Source organism: Sceloporus undulatus, chromosome 5 (assembly GCF_019175285.1).
Source record: "Sceloporus undulatus isolate JIND9_A2432 ecotype Alabama chromosome 5, SceUnd_v1.1, whole genome shotgun sequence".
NCBI lineage: Eukaryota > Metazoa > Chordata > Lepidosauria > Squamata > Phrynosomatidae > Sceloporus > Sceloporus undulatus.
Window position 1 is genome coordinate 8319731 of NC_056526.1, and position 22853 is coordinate 8342583.

A 22853-nucleotide genomic window follows, 5' to 3' on the forward strand; every position below is an offset into this window, starting at 1 on the left:
TTTCTTCAAGCAGGTCCAGATGCAGATATTGGGTTGTACCTAGAGCCAAAGACGTGCCAAAAATATAAAACCTCATTTCAGTTCAGAGGAGGAAGGTTCTGCATTGAGTTTGTAGACTACACAATCATTTGCACTACAGTTGGTGACTTTAAATTTTCCAGGTGCCTGGTTTTGGACTTCAGTGCCCAGAAGGCCTAGCCAGCATGGCCAGTGCTCAGGGATTCTGGGAGTTGGAGAACATCTAAACAGCCAATGGTTGATAACCACAGCTCCAGAGGGAGTAGAATTCAGAAGCAAAGGTGTATTAGTCAGGAATATCAGTATGCAAAGGGATCTTATAGCATCGTTGAGAGTAACTGTGTGAAATAAGTTGTAGCATAAACTTCATAGACCCTGGTGGCGCAGTGGTTAAATGCCTGTACTGCAGCCATTCACTCAAGACCACAAGGTTGCGAGTTCAAGACCAGCAAAAGGGCCCAAGCTCGACATCCTTCCGAGCTATGATCTTTGGAATAGCGGTATATAAATAAAACAAATTATTATTATTATTATTATTATCTGAGGAAGCATACCAAGTCTACGAAAGCTTATGCCTCAACTTTTTGTCAGTTATTCTCAAAGGTGCTACAAGATCCCTTTACACCTCCAGATATTCTTGCATTATAAAGAACTAGGACTAGCTAACATAGCTGATGGTAATGGATGATGGGATTTGTTGTTCAAAACCAAGTGGAGGTCACAGTGTCCTTATTGTCACTATACTCTAACTACTTGGCGTGCTTTTTCAGTGACTTGTCCAAAGAATGACTTTATTGCATCACCTGCTCCCTGACTTTATTTTAAAGTGAAAACGCAAGGACTTGAACATGAGGCTTTCTGCACACAAAGCAGGGGGTCCACCACTGGTCTGTGGATTTTTACATCATAAATTTGTTCTATTCTTTCTAGTTGTAGAGAAAGACAACAAGTTATAATGCGTCCTGAAGCCCTTTTTAACTTGTGTTAACTTGTTCAGCTGCTTTAACATGCTTTTAGTCTGTTCAAATGATTTTATTGTTTTAAATATTGCAGTGTTTTAAACTGTTTTAAATGGTTTTGTGTATGTGCCACTCAGGTCTCATGAGCTAGGGCAGGGTGTAAAAAATTTAATAAAATAAATAAATAATCTGAAACTATAAAGAAATACTTCATTTTAAGTTCACACAGAAAGCTAGCTCTGAATAGTTCCAATAAATAATTTAAAACTAACAAAATAATTCAGTATAGACTAATATGGAAAGCTACCTCCAAATACTTCCAATATTTAACAGATTTTATTAGACAACTAAGAGGATAACTTGCATCTGTTTTCCCTTTTCAGATGTATTTTCAGTGTCTTTTCTCCATTTGTTCCACTGGGTGGCAGTGGTTGCCATAAAATGTGAACTTGCATTTTCCTGACACTAAGATCCAATCTGCACCGAGTCATACAATTATCATCACTTTAACTGCCATGGCTCCATGCTATTTAATTCATAGAGTTGTGGTTTTCTGAGATATTTGGCCTTCTCTTGTCAGAGAGCTCTGGTGCCCCAACAATCTACAAACCCAAGAGTTCTGTAGCATTGAGCCATAGCAGTTAAAGCAGTGTCAAACTTCATCTTTTCTGCAGTGCAAATTAGACCTGTGTTTTTCTGTATGTTTAATCACTAATGATTCCAAAGACGTAGTGATAAGGACGGGTAACAAAAGCACCAAAGTGAGCTCATGTACACTATAGAAATAATGCAGTTTTACATTACTTTTAAGTGCAACAACTACTTCCTATGGAATCCTGGAATTAATAGTTTTACAGGGTCTTTAGTCTTCTCTGCCAAAGTGTGCTGGTGCCTCACAAAACTACAAACCCTGGGATTCTGTAGGATGGAGCCATGGCAGTTAAAGTGGTGTCAAACTGCTTTATTTCTAAAGTATAGATGCACCCAGAATAAGGCATGTTTGCTCGGGATCTTTCTTGTCTGAGCAGCATTTGGAGATATTGTCCCAAATATCCAAAGACAGTTGCAGCCATAATTATACTTTGTATGTGGGAACAGGAATTGTTTGAGAATGCAGGTTAGTAGGGTTTGACATCCAGAAAGTCTTGGAATGTGTTATAAACAATGCCTTGAAAAGGAAATTTGAAGACTGCAAAGGGAGGCGTAATTGGAAATGTTCAGATACTGCATAATAAAACTGCAGAGGGATGAGAAGCTTAAGGATGGGGAGGAAAACTGGGTCTTTTGGCTCTTTCCCTGTCTGCTGTTCAGTCCATGCCAAGGAGAGTCAAAAGAGAATTCTCAAAATCTTTTCATAGTACAGGGATGCCTCAATTAATAAAGTAGAGGTGTTCCTGAGCATTACTACCTCAACAGAAGGTTTGGTATCAGAGGCAAAAATGACATGGAAAGTATAGGGAGCAGTTCATATTTCATCAAACGTTTTATCCAAAGCTAACAATATGCATGTGTGAAATGAAACAACCAGGTCAGGTAAATCTCACATTACGAAGAAAAATTGCACCTTCTAGTGACCACTGGAAAAAGCTTCTTACAAATGCATCCAGGAATAATTTCCATATTGATGACTAAACTTGCAGATATATATATATATATTTAAAAAAAAAAACCTAAGCAAATCAAGCCTGAACTCTCCTTAAAAAACAAGATGGCTAAATTGTTGTACTTCAGCCACATCATGAGAATGCAAGACTCATTAAGAAAGACAATAATGCTTGGCAAGGTAGAAGACAGCAGGAAAGAGGAAGACCACATTAAAGGTGAAAGAGTCAATCAAGGAAGCCATGGCTCTGAGTCTGCAAGATCTGAGCAGGGCTGTTGAGGAAAGGGTGACTTGGAGGTCTCTCATTCATGGGGTCACCAAAAATCAATGTCATTTTGACGGCAGTTAACAACAACAACATGGAATTTGAGACAAGCTAATCTGCTCTTCTCTTTCCCCTTTTGTTTTACTGTTCATATATGCTCAGTTAAGGGTTGAGCTGTTTATCTTGTCTGTTGTAGGCAGAGACACACAGTTGGGATTGGACTGATTAAAGTAGAATCCTATTCTTTCTCAGCTCAAGCATTATTACATTGCTCACACTGTTGCACACTGTTTTATTCCAGCCCTCTTTCACTACTCTTCCAGTGATAATGCTGCTAAAAAGCTTTCAGCTAGACAGAGGATGAGAAGGAAAAGGGCTGGATGGGTGTAAAAAAGAGCTTTTTTGTCAGAGGCTTTGATAACTGAGATATGATTGTATTGGCTTCTTTCACATAATGTATGCAAAATTTGGCTTTTCTGGGTACAGAATTTGGATTGCTCTGTAGTGAAAGCATGCATTTTAACTACAGCACTGTCTTACTATAATATTTGGTTGGGATGGGGCTAGAGAAGGGATGGGGAAAGTGGCCCATTGGCTGCATGCAGTCCCAACACTTTTTGCGGTCCTTCAAGTTTCATACTTGAGCAGGGCTTGAATCTAGATCTCTCCATACAACACTCTCACTACTTCACCACACTGACTTTCACAATCTTGTGTGTGTGTGTGTGTGTGTGTGTGTCAGAACTGTATTCTGCCTACTTGCCATTGTAGGTATTTATGGACAGTGATGATAGTAATAAAGTTAAATAAAGAAGCATACAGGTTGAGTCTTCCTTATCCAGAATTCCAAAATATTCCCAAAACCAAACCTTTTTTTCATGGATGGCTGAGAGAGTGACACCTTTGCTTTCTGACAGTTCAGTGTACACACACACTTTGTTTCATTCACATTTAAAAATAATACTGTACAAAATGGCCTTCAAGCTATGTGTATAAGGTGTACGTGGAGCATAAAATGAATTTGGTTTTAGGCTTTGGTCTCCTCTCCAAGATATCTCATTATGTACCTATATGTGAATACAGGTATTTTAAAAAACCCAAAATTCCCAAATCCAAAACACTTCTGGTCCCAAGCATTTCAGATAAGGAAGACTCAACCTGTATTTGTATGGAAAATTAAGTAATTATAAAAAGGAGCTATTGAAGCCCCCCCTAAAAGCAACTGCCAGCTGGGTGTGGGGGGTCCCAGTGCTGGTGATAAGTCCCTCCAGCTGAGCCAGAACTAAGCAAGACTTTGAGAATGTTCTGTTACTTTCCCTGCATGTGGGCAGTTGAAACGTAGTTGTGGGAAACATGAGCTCTTTGTTTTAGTTGCTGAAATTTTAAGCAAGAACCCTTGTGTGGGCTGGTTCTGGGCTGTTGTCATGGTGCTGATAAAACATTTCCATTACAGTTCCTTCCAGTTTCTCAGAGTAGCCAGCCAAATGAACTCCCACTTTTATTTTGTTTTGAAGATAAGTAATTATCCCTATCCCACCTTCCTTTTCAATGCAAACTTTTTGGAGCATGAACAGATTTGATAAGGAAGTGCCTGCCTTTCTTCAAAATCCGACAGGCCTTCCCTGAGTAACTCACCTGGTCACCCAGTGATTTGGTCTGTCTCTCCCAGGATGCCCATCTCTCTATCGTTTGATTGCTGTTTTAATTAATTTAGATGCTATTTTAGTATTGTTTTTGTAAATTATAGGTTATGGTTGGAGGAAGGGATAACGGGTTTTGTATTGCTGCATTTATGGTATTTTATTTCATTGTTGTAGTTTAATGTTTATTGTCTATTTTACTGTGTTGTAAGCCGCCTTGATCCGGCAGGAGAGGTGGGGTAAAAATAAAATTTCTATTCTAGTCTAAAATAATAATAGTAATAGTAGTGACAATAACAATACTAGTAAATCAGGCTAGATTACATATGAATTGTACCTTGGAGTTTGGTCCAGCTTTGTGAGTTTGCTAGGTTAGGAAGTGTTCCAATTTTAAATCCTGGTAAGATTCTGGGTGAATCCACACTACATAGTCATAATAGTTTTATACTGCTTCAGTGGTTAAGAATCCACTTTGTGGAATCCTGGAGTTTGTATTTTGTCAAAGTGTTCCGAATTCTCTGCAAGAGAAAGATCTAGGCCACTCTCCTGAACTATAGCAGAGAAGTCTAAGGGCCACATGAAACACCAATATCCTGTAGGATGAAGCCATGACAATATAAGTGGTGTGGAAGCACTTCACACTTCATCCCCAGAAAGCCAAGATTAGAATAAATTCTGTGGGATTTAGCAACAATCAGGGAGGTCGCACATGAAGGTGGGACCGAATCTACTTTAATACTTGTAAGTAAGTGTTTTGTTTAAAAAAAATAATTATCTAGTTGCTTTTGGGAAACAGATTAGTACAAAAACAACAACCCAAAACCTATGACTAAATAGCACTTCAATCTGGGTGCTTGGTGCTACAATTGTAGCTAATTACTTTTTTTAAAAGTAACTTCCCAGGCTCTGGGTGCTGCCTTGTTTGATGTTTCTCCCCCATCATTTTTCCTCAGATGAAATCACGCACTTCTCCTGGGAGACCCTGGAATCTGACTTCCTTGTAAGGGAGTGCTGCTATTGCTCCAAACTTTTCTCGTGTGCACTGGGATTATTTTTAATCCATGTTGATTCCAAGGCACGGAGAAGACTGCAACTCTCATACATTGCTGTCCACATTATTCAGTCTTTGTGGAACTATCTGCATGCATATACAGGAGGCTGGGAAGCCTGGAGAATGCCACTTTCCCTACGGCACTGCTGAAATCATAAATGCCAGGCTAAAAGTTTATTTCCATTTAAAGAGAAATTTTAGTCCCAAAGTGAAGGGGGGATTAGGAATAAATCATGTCCTTCCCTCAGAACGCAAACAGGCTCATGCATTAGACCAACTCTAGAGCCCTTTTTAGCCCTCCCAAGGCTATTTTTTAGACATGCCACCCTTCCAGATTCCCCAAATCAGCCTGTTTCTGTCCAAACAAAAGCCGAATTGTTGCTTGCGGGGTGTAACCACAGTAGAGACTTATAGCACTTTGGTACCACTTAATTGTCATGGCTTCAACACATACAGTCCTGAGATTTGTCATTTTTGAGGGACTTAGGGAGCCATTGTGGTAAAGTGGTTTGAGTGCTGTACTAGAACTCTGGAAGACCAGGGTTGAAATCCCTGTGCAGCCTTCGAAATCCAATGAGTGACCATAACCAAGTCACATACTCTCAGACTCAATGGAAGTTAATGACAAATTGAACAAATCTTGCCAAGATAAGGTGGGAACACCAATCAGATGTTCCCCAATCGACAGGGGAACAGACCCCACCACATTAATCACTACTGCCTAGAAAATTGCCATTGAGGGGTCAGGACAGGAATCACTGTGTAGTTACATAACTACAATAGTTATGCATTCATAAAAGGATTCCAGCCTTGCAGTCCAGAACACAAGTCTAGAAAACCATTTTTTCGTCCCCTGGGATCTACCACAAACCATACCAGCTTATGAGTTTACTGATTTTCCTAAGGGTTTTTTTTTTTTTTTTTTTTTTTTACAAAATCAAAATAGCCTTTTCATAAACCACTTCAGGCTCTATGTCAGGAAGAAGGTGGGATATAAATGAAAACTGCAGGCAAGTATGCACCTTGTTTCAAAGGACACTTGCGCTTCCTGGAGCCTCAACTTAAAATTGTAGTAGTATTGCTTCCCGATGTTTGGGGCTACAAAACACAGGTGGCTTCATGCAAGCAAGTGTATCCCAGGGCGCTAACATAGAACATAGGGGCCTTGACTTTTTGAGCCCTTTCTGTATCAGGCCTGATCCAAACTGGGTTTCATGGAGGCATGGGACCACCATTTCATATCGGCACCATAGCAAAGGGCCTAAATACTCTGAAGGTAGCAGATCCCAGCTGATCTTGCTGAAGCTAAGCAAGGTCAACCCTGGTTAGTATTTGAGAGTCCAACAATGAATACCAGGTATTGTAGGCTGTATTTTAGAGGAAAGAACTGGCAAAACCATCTCTGAGTATTCCTTGCCTATGAAAACCATTTGAAATTCATTGGATCACAGTAAGATGACAGGCAACATGAAGGCATATATACACACTACTGATAGTATCTGTGATCAGTTGTATCCTGTGCTTGCTCCAGAGTAAGAAAAAAGAGGAAGGTCTACAAAGAAGATTATTCAAGGTATTTTTTAGCACTTCTCTTACAAATGCAATTGGACTTCACTTCTTTGTCCTTGGTTGCGCAGCCTTGATTTCCTATTAGGGGCTGAATGTAAGCAAGCTCTTTTGTCTGTCTCTGGCCCATAACCTTCTCAGTCACCACACGTGCAGCCATTGGGGAGAGATGAACTTTTCTGGCTTGCTTAGGCTGTTGAATGTGAAAAACATGTTTTATTTCAGCTTCCTTTTCAGCCTTGGCCAGATACTGTCAAGTCTGCTTCCTCTCAGCATAACAGAATGAAAAGGAAGGGGTTGCATTCTGACACTTTCAAGAGGCATTTGGCACCAAAATAACCACATGTATAATATACATAATACGCAAGCGGCCTTGCTAAAATCCTTGAAATGTTTCGCTGAATCAAATCCATTTTTCCTAATTGCAGGACTGGCTGAAGAACTGCTTAGAGGAAAAATGGCTTCAACATTTCTTGATTTATACATGAGTATATACAGTAATTAATAAACCTCACTAGTGTCAGGTATTCTGGAGTTGTGTGTCCCCCCCCCCCCCCCCAAGAGCTTGGAAGAATGACCATTTTGGATTGCAGTTCCCAGAATCTCTCAACCAGGATGGCCAGTGACTAGGGAATTCTGACAGTTGTCCAAAAAAGGTGACTTTTCCAAGCTGCTGTTTTTGCATGGAGTGTACACCTAACCCTAATTTTCTCCAAGATGGTCTAGGCTCAAATTATACATGTCGTTAGAGGCAGTTTTTGTTTTCCTCCAGAGGAATGTGAAGGGTCAACGTGATTCATGTCCTGTACACTTTAAGCTCCCTTTTAAGGCAGATCCCAAGATACTTACACCCATGGGGATTTTCTGTGCTTGCAATAGATTCCTCTGTCAAACCACAGGCTGTTTAGAGGAACCCCACAGATCAAAATATTGCTGGTATTGAAGTTGGAGGTTGCTTCTGAGAAAATGCAAGCCAAAAGCCTCCTGAGCACATGGACATATTTGTTTATTTATTGATTTTAAAGTTCATAGTTGCTTAGTTGTTTTGGATGTTGTCCTCTGTCTTGCCCTATAAACATTGCCTTTGTAACACTTCTCCCTTGCAAGCCAGAAAGATCTTTTCAAGATGTCTTAGCTAGTGCCTCTAATCTGTCTGTTCCTTGCTGTCTTGTTTAGATCCTCAGAGCCATCTGCTCTTTACACTGAAGCTATAATTAATTCTTGCCTCCTAAGTTCTTGGCTTCTTTTTGTGGGGTGCAAAGCAACCATTTTGTTTGTGTTTGATACAGTTATAGACAGTGAGAGAGAACTTGGCTGTGTGTGCAGTGTCTGTCCATATCCTAGCAGTGCTCAGAAATTAGAGAATAGATTGGCAGTAGCAAGTGGGTGGTTACAGTTTTTAAAGCAGCATATCATTTACATCCAGACTTGGGGCTACATCTGGAAATACTTATTGGAGTTTGAGCAGCTGGGGACCTTTAAAGGCTGTTGTGGTTCTGTTGTGGGCTTTTTATTCTCCCTGTTTGCTAACCTCCCCCCCCCCTCGCTTCAGGGGTCATTGCACACCAGCTGAGAGTAGATTATGAGCACAAGAGGAAAGCAAAGTTCAAGTGCAGAGAGGAAACAATCCATTTGTTCCATCTCCCTGCCTCATGTAGAGATGGTAGACAGTCTTTTCCGCAAAAGCCTAAAAATGCCGTAGAGATGCTTGCTCTAATTTTTTTGAGTTTGTGATTTTTAATGGCCTGATTGGAAACATTTAGCATAAGATCTCTGGCTCATTTAGAATTACCGTATATACTCGACTATAAGTCGACCTCATGTATAAGTCGAGGGCAGGTTTTGGGGCCCAGATTATGAGTTTTGATATGACCTGTGGATAAATTGAGGGTAAAACTTAGAGGCATGCAACAGAGGCTCTAAAGTAAAACAAATTATTATTATTAAAGAAGGACGCAAAGGAAAACTATGCTAAAGAACTTATGAAATTCCAGCACATAACTGTTTATGCTCAGACTAAAGGCTGGATGGATGAGCAAACAGAAGGAGATCAGTGCTTCCAAGACAGATGGCACTCTTGCCTTTCACCAGGGGATAGTTCCTGTTTTTTAAATAAGAGTTCAAGTACAATATTTACATTGACCCATAGATAAGTTGAGTCAGGTTTTTTAGGTCAATTTTTTGACTTAAATTTCTAAACATATACATGAGTATATACAGTAAGCTGTGACCTCCAGGTTTCATCATCATCATCATCCTCTTCTTTTCCCAAAACTGGGACCCAGAGCTGCTCACAATATTAAAAGAGCAGTACAATTAAAAACATAGAAAAGTGGTACATTAAAATTATTACAATATTAAAATAGACTGCTTGTTAAAATAATAAAATACAGTTTTAAAAAAGATAAAACTGTTTTAAACACCTTAAAACAATACAGCATTCAAGCATTCTTTATCCCTCTGCTCCTGGCTATATCCTTCTGTTGTTGTCAACACTGAATGATGGGCTTGGAAAGGTGCTGGTGTCCAGAGGCTTTTGAAGAAACCATCATGAACCCATCACTGATTGCGTCCCGCTTGTACCAGAGCATAGAAACTGTTGGGATATAGAGTCCTGAGAAAATGCACAATGTGGTATTAAATAGTGACTGGACAACAAAGGGTCACTGTCAGCCATGATGACAAGGCATTTCCACCAGTGCTGAGTCATGGGAAGTGACATTAGAGATGTTGGTCACCAAGTGCAGTAGTAAAGTGCTGCAAAAGCGCAAAGTCACCCTGGACAGGAGACAGAGATCATTGTGACACAGGAGGAAGAGGCAGGGCCAAAAAGGCCACATGGAGCCTTGGCTATAAAAAGGGTGTGCCTGAAGTCATAGCGTGGGTCGTTGTGGTTGTTGTGATGGTGGATGGTGGACGATGTTGGAGGTATATGATAGCATTGTATATAGTGGAACTTCTGAAGAATAAAAGCCTCTTAGTGAGATGTCTACAGTATCTCTTCACTGACACTGAAGGGGAGAGGTGTTTCTGCAGCTTGCAAGCAGCTGCCTGCATCGCAGAAGATGGAGACTCTGGTGCCAGATGCTGACGTGGTATCTCATGGACTGCACAAACCACGCTAACAGAAACCTCCAACCAACATGATCAATGAACATAAGACCAATGAACAGCCAATGAACAAAAGAAGGTCCATGTTGGATAAGACCAAAGGCATTCTGGTCAGGCATTCTCTTGCAATTGCCTCAAAGCCCACACGCAGCATATAAATGCAACTACTGTATACCTTTCATCCCACACTTCCTAATAACTGATGCAATGAGGCCTACTGCCTTTTATATTGAAGATGGCATATAGACACCCTAAATAAACCTGACTTTAAAGTTTCTGTCTGTCTATCAATTTATTTATACTCCCCTTTTTCACCAGCCTGGGACTCAGAGCAACACAAGTTGGCAGCCATAGCTACCTTTTGTCGTAATGAGTTCCACAGTTTAACTATTTTCAGTGTGGAGGAAGAGGAGAAGGAGAGGGAAAAGATGATAATGGATGATTATGATGGCTGATGAGGGGAATTTTAGTCCCCGCAAGATGATAATGGATGATTATGATGGATGATGAGGGGGATTGTAGACCTCGCAAACAGAATATTTTCATTCTGGAACTATGCTTTTCCATGGGGATTGCCTGCAGGAATCTTTAGGGGGCAACCTATAACTACTGATTTCATATAAAGTATTTTTGAAAAGTTCTCAGACACAGTTGAATGGAGGGAGGAAGGTCTGCTGATGGAATTTTAGAACCCCACAAACACCTAAAATGATTTTCAACCCAGGCCTCCCAAGTACATCTGTACTACCCCTGCCCAGATATTCTTCCGAATTTTCTCCTTGGCCAAGAGGCTGGTCCAAATGGGCTGCTGAGATACTTCTAAATCTGCTTATGTAATTTTTGGAAGTGTAGTAACCATTGTTGTATGACCCAGGAGAGAACATCTGGATGTTGATGAGTTTTTTAAATACATGACTGATGCTGAAAGTTCTGTTGAAAAGATGAGTTCAGACTCTATTGTCAACCAATATAATAAATAATGCTTTCTTACTAATTGCTCTCTTGCTAGTCATGCATTCTGTTTCATATTTAATGGTGCAATGGTGTTTCAGCTCTGGTTACACAGCAGCATGGAATAACAGCCCTGCTATCACGCTTCTAGCGTTTCATATCCTCAGACATGTGGCGCTCTTCAGCTACTTAACAGATATTGAATAGGTTTATAGAGAGGAAGATGACATCTACCTTTAGTGCAAGCCAGTGGTCATATGTCCTTGGATGACTGCATTCAGCAGCCTAGTATAACTGTCCTGAATCTTCCCTTGAGGTTGGTAAAGGTCATTGCTGTCAAAGCTGGAATTGGTCTGTCTTAGAACTAATCTACACTTAAGTGTACTATGCAAATTGGTGCACATTTTCACATGTTTGCATTGATGGTTAATTTTCTTCACTTTCTTGTGAAAATTTGCATCTACTCACATTTGTTCACCCCTCGTCTGCCAAAAATCCTCAGCCATTTGAATATATGCAAAGCAGATGGATTCTTAGTTTTTTGTGGGTTTTTCGGGCTATGTGGACATGTTCTAGAAGAGTTTCTTCCTGACATTTCGCCAGCATCTCTGGCTGGCATCTTCAGAGAAATGCCAGGAAAAAACTCTTCTAGAACATGGCCACATAGCCCAAAAACCCCACAAACACTATGGATGCCGGCCATGAAAGCCTTCGACTTCACAGATGGATTCTACTTCAGTGGATACTCTGGTAAAAACTATGAAGCCTTTTGCTGCAAAGTTTAAAGAGGGAGGGAAGCACAAAAAGCCCAAACTCCTGCGAATTGCCGGATCACATTCTATTTGAATGGCAAGTCAGCTTGGGTTGCAGTCTAGCACATCTGGAGGGTGTTAGGTTATAGGATCTTGGTTTAGATAGTTGTTAGCTCTTATTTCCAAAAAAGTTCCAGGTTTCTTGGAACATTTTATGTGTTTATGAGGAACTTATTTTATTTTATTTTGAGTATTTATACCCCATTCTCTAAAAAGACATGACACAAAAGGAGAAGGGAATGTCATTGGGGAAGGGGATCAAGTCCTGAAGATAATGCCAGTTCTTCTCTCCCTCCAAGGCCAGGGTGCTAGCAGTTAAGATGGAAGGAGGGCCTTTCAACTTCTTCTGGGACTAGCATGGTGAAGTTGTGTCTGCCTCTTTTTCTAATGCAAATTCTAAGGCTAATTCTAATGCAAGAAATAGTTGGAGGCAATTTGTATGGTTTTGTCCTGTTCTGGTTTTTCTTGTTTTATTTTGTATTTTTGATACAGTGGCATCCAAGTGCCTCCTCCTTGCTAGCTTTCACTCACTCTTTTAAAAATACACCAGAACTTGAAACATTATTTCTAAAAAAATAATTTGTTAGTGCTAAAGGCCTTCTTTTTTAAAAGCAGCATTATTTTCCAAGTAATGTGTAACTTTTTTGTGTCTTTCAACAATTCCTTTAAAAAAAGACACTTTAGGAACAGAGAAATGGTTCCAATCCTTCAATTGAACCACTTTAAAACCAGTTGCTCGGCGATCGTGAGTAAATATTACTTGCTACACTAACATAATATTATGATGCCTTTACTGTCACCTAAAATATTGTGTTGCAGGTAATGCCATTCTTTCCACATTTTGCAATAGACCCATAAATGCTGGGTTTACTTCTATTGTTTATTTACTTATTTTACAGTATTTATAGTCTGCTGTTCTGCCAAAAGTGCTCATAGAGTGTCTCACAAATCATTAATTTGATAGTTCCCTCCACTCAGGTTTACAACCTAAATAAATCCTTGTTTTCTTCCAGGTGATCCTCCACAGGCAGCTGCTTGGATCGGCCAGTGCATTATCTATCTGCTAATAATGGTATTTGAGAAGACTACAGTTGGCCTTGTCCTGCTCATTCCTGGTTGGACAAAGGTAAGGATGATGCAAGTAAATATACCATTTTCTCATCTAGGAGTTTGCTGTGAATTCCAAATAAGAGAGACTCCTTGAAACTTGGCATTCAGTTATGGATGTTTTTTAATCCACTGTGTTTGTGGAAAAAGTGTCAGGGAGAAGGCCATGCTAGAAACATTATATGTGGCCAGCTTCTGTTCACAAAGATGAGAATGAAGACTAGCAAATCTTAAGTGGGTTTCATACTTCTTGTTCAGTGGCACAGAACAGAAAACGTATTTGGACATTGTCAGAAATTGAAAAAAATAGTGAGATGCAACAGTGATTCAGAGGTTATACCAACAATGTGAACTCTGGCATCCCTTTGCAGAGAAAGTCACCAGTGCTAAAGTTAAATACTCCTCCCACCGTCTCCCAGCAGAGACAGCATACACCTTCCACTATGCAGCCTATTTTAAAGAGATGTTGCATTAGGTGACAAGGGAGAAATGGGCCTGCCTACTTGGCCTTATTCAGAATTAAACATTTCCTTGCTTATGTCTCAAGCCAGAAGATGTCCAACCCAGTGCAACAGTAGCAACTTGATATGCATTTGGTGAGGATTCCTCTAGTTTTTGTCTGATGGATTTGTTCTTTGTAAAATAGGTATGGGTTTTGCTTTTTTTAGCTTCAAGAAATCCTTCTGGACTACATCCCTGACCCTCAGCTGGAGCTGGTGTTGGTGATGCTTGTGGTACCTTTTGTTGTCAATGTGAGTAAACACCTTGGAAGGAAGTGAACGTTCTGACCATTTTATTCTGGAATTGAGAAGGGTTTCTAAGAACTTATAGGCTTTCCACTCAATAAACAACCATTGTTGAGGAAGTGATCATCTCTTAGTTATTTGGTGACAGAGAAGTCTGAGGAAGGAGCAGAGCTTGGGAAAAGTTCTGTTTTGGACTGCAGTTCTTTTACCTATACTTTTACATAGACTGAACAAGATGCCGCAAATAAAATCCTGTATTTTGGAATGTGGGCTCCTCATAAAGGCAGAAATGTGTCTGTTGTGTAATTTATGTGGAGATTGGGTTAATTTTACAGAGAAATGCATGGTAAGTTAACTGAAATCATTACCTTCATCTGGCTACTTCCTAGTTAGCAACTCTGCAAGTTTGGAATTTTGACTGCCCCTTTTTGCTACTTGAAAATCTGGCAGCACTATGTAACTGTTAAATAATATCTTCTGAAGCATCTGAGATTTGTGCCTCCTCTATGGCTTTCTTTTAAAAGATGGAAAGAGTGCCACAGGAAAAAGCTCTATAAAATATAGATCTTAGTAGTGCCTTCTGAATCTTTGCCAGAGCAAGGATAGCAACCTACCTTCTCTTCTGTATTAAGACTTGGAGGGGATGGGGACACAGTCTAGTTGAAAGGCCACAAAATGTTCAAACATCAAGTAGTTCTTAGCAAGGATGCAAGAGAATTTGAGAACTGTCCCTTGATTTTTTTTTACAGCCCAATGATATGTTTCTCATGTCACAAGTCCCCAGGCAGTACATTTATGTTTACATGCTTACCAGGAAACACAGCATGTCTTTGTTTCTGATGAAGTAGTCTTAAACTTTATTGAAGATGCACTCATTGAGGAGTTGCCAGGAAAGCAAAAATAAAATCTCTTCCCATCCCCCATCCTGGCTTTTGCATAACAGTTCTGGGTTGGTCTCTTTTACTTATGTGGGAAAGAATTTGAATGAAAAGAATTTTACTGAGCTCTGAGATACTCCAGATTATCTGATTAATGTTGTGTGAATCAATATCTACCAGGCCTTTTGCTTAGAGTCTTGCCTTAAAGGTAAATAGCAAAAGTCTGTTCATCTTGCTTTAAGGATGGGTATCTCTTTCTCCCCTCTCACCCACTTTTCTTTACCTTTTCAGGCTGTTATGTTCTGGGTGGTGGACAACTTGATCATGAAAAAATACAAGCAGAAGGAAATCCTTGAAGTCAGTGGCATAATGGAAAACCCTCAAATAATGAAGGATGAGGATTACCAGGTAGGAGCCGAAAGATTTCTGATGTTACTATGATAGGTAGCCAGTGTAAGTAGTCAGTTTTAAAAATTGATGGAAATACATTTTTTGTGTGCCAGAGACAAGGCTTGTTAAAGGAGGTTTGGCATTGCCTTTTTGTGAGGCTGAAAACATGTGACATCCGCAAGGTCACTAAAGGGTTTCATGGCCAAGCCAGGAATGGAACCCTGGTCTCCAGAGTCGTCGTCCAACACTCAAACCACCACAGCACAGTGGCTCTCAATAGATGGATAGGTATTTTTTATTTTTGCATCCCTGTACTATGTAACCAATTCATCGCTTCCTGTATGTTAATGTTACTATTACAAGCAGAGATGTAGCAGGTGGGTGGAAATAAAATGAGGGCATTATCCTCCTTCCTGCATAGGAATTCTGCTCCCCAGTTAGATTTTCTCTCAAACCCCTACTTTCTAGAATTGCAGAGTGTGAGACACTGAAAATCCTGTTCACCTAGCACTCCTGTATTCGCTTTGTTCACATTCCATAGGTAACTTTGCTGTCCCCTTTTCTTTGGACTAAATTTCTAAGTACTGAATTTCTAAGTTTAACTCTCTGCAATGCTAGACATTTGGAGACTGAAGCAGAATGTAGCTGGGGTGAGGATTCTTATTGGGGTGACAATGTCCCCATCCCCCCTGCCCCCCCCCCGCATATACCCCTTGTCAGCAACTCAATTTTTAACAGGCCTGTATACTGACTTAAAGAAAAGGTGGGAAACTTAGTAGTCGATGGGCCACGGGGGGCTCTTAGAGGGCCCTGTGGATTTGTATCAACACCCTCATACATACCCCACCTGAAATCCTAAGTTAATTGTTGTTGTTTTTAAAGGCTCCAGAATGCTGTTTTAAGCTGAAAAATTATTCCAGGCTGTGAATTTTGGGTGGGATACCAAGAATTAAAAAGGTCCCTAAATTCCTCAGAAGTGTCATCTGTTTTCTGGAACATCACTTCTGGGTTTGTTTGTTTTTTTTTTTTTTTTTGTGGTAAGGATGGCAGTATGTCCTTCCAAGGGTGAAAAGAGTTTAAAATGGTCCTTCAGCTGTGCCCACTCCAGATTGAAAACTAATGCTAAGCTAAAATTTACACACACACAGCAAACAATTCAAAGTAGTGACAGGGCTATTGATTTAATACAGGGATGGGATTAGAACAACTCAGAAGATTCACATAGCTCCTGGACTCCACCAGTCTCCCAAAGCCAGACCCCCATTTTAAAATTTTAGGGGAATTCTGAGCACTTTTTATTCCAAAATCACACACAAAGCTTCCCAAATGTTTGGATGCATACCCATCACCACAGTCACTCAATAATCCTATACTACTCCCCAAATACCTCCAATTCGCTTTGCATACCTTCTCCAAATGAGCAGAGAAAGTTACTTCTTAATATCATTTTGAGAGGAACTGCAGAGGAAAATGGGGGAATAGACCACTAGAATTCTGAAAGTTTTGACTTCTTTGTCATCTTTAGTAGAAACTGTGGTCCTGCCTTTTTGTTTGTCATATGGATGTCCCTGGAACAATGCTCTCATAATGTAGCATCATTCTGTCTTCAGTTTTGGATAGAAATGGAAACTGTCTGTCAGAGACTGTTTTTTTCTCTCCTCCTGAAGCCCCTCAAAATTATCTTGCTGTAATACCAGGTTATTCCAGGGCAGTTTTGAAAGTAAAGAAATGGCAGCTAGAGCCTCCAGCAGCTGAGAACAACTTCCCTTTTAATTTCATTTACTGCCTTATATTTAATTAATTTTACCAATTGCATTAACATCACAGGGTTTTATTTCCATAAGCTTAATGTAGTTAACATTGAAATACAGTGTAGTTGATTTGTGCCACCAGGGCAGAGTTCCCAAAGCACATATAATGCAGTTTTGAATGATATTGCCGCAAAATCTGAAGGTTTCCTTGAAAATTAATTTCGCATTGTTTGCATTTCAGGAGAAAAGAAAGATTTTGCAAACTGTTTAATTTTAGTTAGCCCAAAGTGCTGTGCACTGTGTATGAGTGTATTTAGGCACCAAAATATGCTTGAACTTTGTTCTTCCCCTGCAATAAACCCCTGGAAACCGTTAATTGCACATTTGAAAGTGTCTAATATGATCAAGTTTGTCTCTATTGGTTACATTACTTATTGTGTCTGTGAAACAATTCATTTTAAGAAATGGGAAGATTTCTACATCAGTCCACTTCATTCCAGGCAATGGCAAATAACCAGGAAAGCCTGAAGCCCATCAAAATAAAATCTTGCTCCCTTTGCCAGAAGTTCACTGGGAGATGGCTCCTTTCAGCTCAGGACATCCTCTCGGCATCTTCCATAACTTACATTGAAAGTTCAGAGGAAAAGGTCCATAATACTGTTTCCCGACATATCTTTGTTCTTGGCTAACAAAGTAGGCCTCCAGGGTTTGTGTGTCCAACGTCCCACATGTCTATTTGCAGATGTATTTCGGTCAAAGGGCAGAACCAGGGTGGCAGATACTTCTGTCATTTCCTTTCACTCCCTCCTGTTGCTTTTGTATATTTTCAGTTACATTTTTAGAATTAGAACTCTTGTGCAAAAATAGTACCATTCTCAAGCTCTCCTTATAATCATGTCTTGTGTAACAGAATTCAGGGTTGACCTGAGAAGCATGTGAAGGATTTCATTCCAAGTGTTTTTGAAAAAGTGTCCCATGCCAATCAAACCTGAAAGTCCCCTCAGCTCAAACTGTCAGTCATTTTTACCTCCTGTGTGTAAAAGTCAGTCTATCTCTTTCTCAGTCATCTGGTTTTATATTTGCTGCTACCCTTTGGGATGTGGTTTTCTGCTTTGTGTGAGGGCATTTCTGTTTTCATCTTGGCAGGGAAATGCCTTGAGATATGGGCAGGGTGTCAAACATTCACAGGGGAAGTCAGATAGCCTTAAAATTTACGCACTGAAGTGTTATCTTCCAGCTTCCATTCAGGAAGCTATTATTACAGGAGTGCTTGAAAATGTGCCATTTTTGGCAGTGGAAGTTATTTCCTCTTTCAGCAGCACTTGAAACAGTGCAAAAAAAATGTTTCATGGATCTTATTAGATCGACTTTGTAGAAAGGTGGGCAATGTAACCATTACTAGAAAGTTCTTTCAGATGGTTCCCTGTTGAGCCATATGGCTGGCCCCAGGGTTTCGTTCACATGATTCTTTCAGAGGTGGTTTGCCAGTGCCTCCTTTTGAGGCTGAGAGAGTGTGACTTGGTCAAGGTCACCCAGTAGGTTCCCATGACTGAGTGGGGATTTGAACCCTAGCCTACAGAGTCCAACACTCAGACTACAGCACCTCTGGCTGTAGTTTAAACATTAAACTGTAACAATTAAAAAGAAATGATTAAAAAATCTGTGCAAAATTAGGCAAAGGCATTAGACTTCAATGACCTAAATAAGCAAAGTGTGGCACACTAGGCACCTGTGGCCCCCAGGGGGGCAATTTCTTTTGCCAAACATTACTGTTCCAAAATGCTCTTCTACACTATCTATGGTGTGGTGGGGATTTTTGGCATAGTTTTGGACCCTCCTAGGGCCAGGAGTAGCCATTTCTTAAAACAAGCAGTGATTTCTGGTCATCTCCTCTTGTTAAAAAGGTCTCTCCTGGCCCTGGCCCAGGGGACCACTAAACCTAGCAAAAAATGCACCCCACACATCCAGTGGGCATGGGGGCAATTGGGGGCAAAAATGTATTATGTTTTGCAGAGGTATGTGGTGAGGGTGTTCAGATTCCAAGATCTCCTGAAGAGCTAAAGTGCTTCCTTAGCTTCTCACAGTTGCTCATCCAAGGACCAAGGAGTAGCACACCCAACTCCCCATATGTTGGGGTCCTTCATAAGAACTATGGTAAAGCTGTGAGCTGTTTCACTATATCAAAACCGAGAAAAGGTTTTGAAGTGAGCAACAAGAAGTGAAACTGTTTAGGAGAGTAATATGTGTATTGCTTGTTGGTGAGGAGGGCTTCTTGGGAGTGTCCCAAAATATTTTTGGCCTCGGGCAAAGAGAAGTCTCACTTAGGGTGCTGCTTGAAGAGACAGTCTGAATTTCATCCTTTTAGGACCACTGCCCTTCCCCAACATTTGGTGTCTGAGGCAGGTGCATCACTGCCTGATCATAGAGGGCCAGAGATCGTGTTCTCCATCACTTCCTGAGATATCTCTAAAAAAAAACAGTTGTTTTTGTTTTTGTATGCAATTTATGACTCGAACCTGTCATGGGGCTTTCTTGGCAAGGTTTGCTCAGAGGGGGTTTGCCATTGCCATTTTCTGAGGCTGAGAGAGTGTGACTTGCACAAGGGCACCCAACAGGTTTGCATAGTGCAGTGGGGATTTGAACCCTGGTCTCAAATCATAACATCTAAATTGGCTAAAAGGACCAAGTGCCTCAAAAATGTAATGAAATTCCCTCTCTGTGCTCTGAAACAACAACAACAACAACATTTATTTATTTATATTCCGCTTTGTTACAAAAACCACCTGATTTAAACTGTGACAAACTAGAAAACAATGTTTGGTTTTTTTAATAGCTGGATTTTTACATGCCTAGTGAGAGGCAGCTTAGACGTATTGGAACCATTGTGGTGCCTCTTAAACATATTTCCCCTCTTTGTTCAGTCAGCTGAAATTATTTAGCAAGCGTTTCCTCTTAGTTTCTCCTCCTGTCCATCAAGAGATATGGAGACTTTTTTTTGCTTAATTCTTTTCTCCTGGGATCACTTGTGGTCAAGTACCTCAGGAGTTTATCAGTGTTGATCAGGTCTGTCTAGAATTAGGCGCCAACAGCTATCTGTCCTGCTTGAATTTCAGGCCTGTCTCAGAAATAAAGCCCTCTATTCTTTTCAGCCCCAGAGTAAAGTCGAGTCGGAGGGGAGAATGTAATTCTGAAAGGCTGTGTGTGCTGAATTGGCACGTCCCAAATGCTTGTGCCACCTCACATGACTGCTGCAAACACTGTCCTTTTTTAATTAAAAAGGCAATTGAGACAAATATATGATTTCAGTTAACCTCAGCAATGAAATTGAAACAGGGAAATCAGAGCTGGCAGTGCTGGCTGGGGGATTTTGGGATTTGTAATCCAAAAAGGTACTCAATGAAATAAATGCCAGGGAAGTCACTAATTCTAAAAGAAGCAATGCCTAGAACATGTAATTTTAGGAAATATGTTTTTCATACTGGTTAAGAAAATGTGCTATGAGGCAAGGTGTCTTTGGCTCATATAGCTCAACTCGAGGTTTATTAAACAGTCCGTAATGTTGTTTGGATTTAGGAGAGGGGGCAGTTTTAAATCCAGAGTTAGGAATAGTTACTTTTGGGCAACAGCTCTCAGAATCTCTAGACATCCTGACCAAGATTCTGGGAATTATGATCCAAAAAAGTAACACTTTTTGAGTTTTGTTTAAATCTCCGCACAGCTATGGGGTGTCCCAACAGCCATTTAACTCAACAAGCTGCCACTCACAGGTTTGTTGTTGTGAGAATAAAATGAAAAGACATGTAGACATCTTCCCTTTGCTTTTTGAAGGACAGGGTGGGATATACATAATTCACTAACCTGCAGTATTGATTTACCTTACACATAATCACCTGCTGTATCACAAATCCATACAACTTTATCTTGCACTTAGTTATTGTGGTGAAAGAATGTGTTTGAAATGATCTGAATGCCTGAAGAAGATACAGAGCCTTCTGTAACCTGGTGGGCCACGACATCCATCAGACCTAAGTGATGATGGATGTGAATGATAGATGTGTAATTGCAACAGATCTGAAGGGTCATGTAGGGCTGGAACAGACTGGCATAAAAGGCTGGCTTCCAGCCAACTTGGGTGTGGAGCACACACAATGCCCCCAAGATGCCCAGAAGCCAACTTCACACCACCTGGCTACCCACACGTGGGATAGATTCTGGGTGCTCCAGCAGCACGGCGTTTGGATGCCGCATGCCACTGGGGCACTTAAAGCCAGCTTCCAGGGCCAAAAAGCCAGCATTTTGCTGGCACAAAAAGGAGTGGCTATTTGCTGCTTCTTTTTTGGCCAGCAAAAGGCAGATTGGGGCCACGGTCCCAGTCCAGGTTTGTCAGGGGTAGTCTGTTTCGCCCAATAGTGGGAAAGTTGATTAAAATATGTCTATCCAGAAATTGGTCCCCACCCACAGTGTATAGGAGATAATACAGCGCTATATAAATAAAGGTTAATAATAATAATAATAATAATAATAATAATAATAATAATAATAATAATAATACAAGTGAGCAGGCAGACTGCATATCCTCAGAACTTATGTGATTGGGATTGTCTATTGAGCACCAGTTCATTTTAAGCTTATTTTGCCCTTATATTTAGAACAGATACAAAACTTCTTATCATGAAGTTGGTTGTGGGTTTGTTCCTCCTTTCAAAGGAAGGATGTTGGCTGTGTTTGAATTTCCTGTTTAGCTTTCTGTTCACCATGGGGATAGTTACACACACAGAGAGAGGCTTACACACAGACACAGGCCTGGACAATAACCAATACAAGAGCAGGTTCTATTGTTCCATTTTTTTACATCGAGACGTGCAAGTTTGGGAGTGGAGAAGGAAAGAACAGCCGGTGGTGTTGGGGCCAGAAAATGGAGAAACTGTTGACATATTATTAACAGTCGGATTTTTGAGAAGTAGACTTTTAAGGCAGTCCTACTGAATATGACCTACGTGCACTTCCTCTCCATTCTGCATTTAATGTATGTGTGCCTTCTCTTCTTGGAGAAAAACTGCAACCAGCAGACTACATAGCTGGTATGCAGATACTTTATTAAAGGCCATGCTGCTTGTGTTCAGTTCAGGGTAGCCCCTTCAGGTTCACCAAAAGTGGGGAAATACATCACAGAAAAAGAGTATACAGATTTGCAAAACAATCTGTAATTTCTGTCTATAGGTGCACATTGAGAAAGACTTTCACTAATGTCAATTCAAATGTGCATTTCACCATAGTAGGAAAGACTGTGGCCAAGTGATCTGTGTGCCTTTCCAGTCTGCCGTCCTCCTGGACTTGGAGCAGATAGCCATTCAAACTAGAATTGCCAGGTTTTCTGGAGGTCAGTGTGAGATGCATGAGGCAGGTTTATATAAGGCTGCTTCAGGTCTTGTTAAAGGACACTCATGCAAGATTTCTGAACTTCCAGGAAATTTCAGAGCTCATGGGAACCCAAAAATGCTGCATATATGAGAGTTGGTCTGGTATAGAGCAAGTATCAACTGGTGTGCATTCTCAAATACAGGATTTGGGGCATAGGATGAAACTTTAGCCTAGGATGATATCTATGCAAGTGATAGTGGTTAATGGGGGAGAATCACATGTGGTTTGAATTCCTTGGTGGTAAGGTAGGATTAAAAAATATTAGTAAAATGAGACTGTGCCTAGTCAAGGATCCCTTTGAAAGGTATGGCAGGCATCTTTGCCAGTTGCTCCTTTCTAGACCACAACTGTGAAAATTAGGTCTGGAAACCATGCCCTATGAGCAGCAATTTAGGGAGATGGGTATGTTTAGCCTGGATAAGAAGGTTAAGGGTGACATGATAGCCATGTTCAAGTATTTGAAAGGGAATCCTATTAAGGATGGAGCAAGCTTGATTTCTGCTGCTCCACAGACTAAGCAACAGAGCAGTGGATTCAAGCTACAGGAAAAGAGATTCCACCTAAAGATTAGGAAGGTCCCCTCC

At 40.5% G+C, this 22853-nt stretch overlaps 1 protein-coding gene across 1 annotated transcript in view; it reads left to right on the forward strand.

Annotated features, from left to right (window-relative positions):
* Positions 1 to 22853, forward strand: part of LOC121931536 (store-operated calcium entry regulator STIMATE-like) — a 43169-nt gene that overhangs the window by 18973 nt on the left and 1343 nt on the right. Inside the window, exons 5-7 of the mRNA XM_042469405.1 lie at positions 12990 to 13102; positions 13752 to 13835; positions 14999 to 15115. Of these exons, the coding sequence (XP_042325339.1) occupies positions 12990 to 13102; positions 13752 to 13835; positions 14999 to 15115 (314 nt within the window). The remainder of the gene's footprint in view (positions 1 to 12989; positions 13103 to 13751; positions 13836 to 14998; positions 15116 to 22853) is intronic.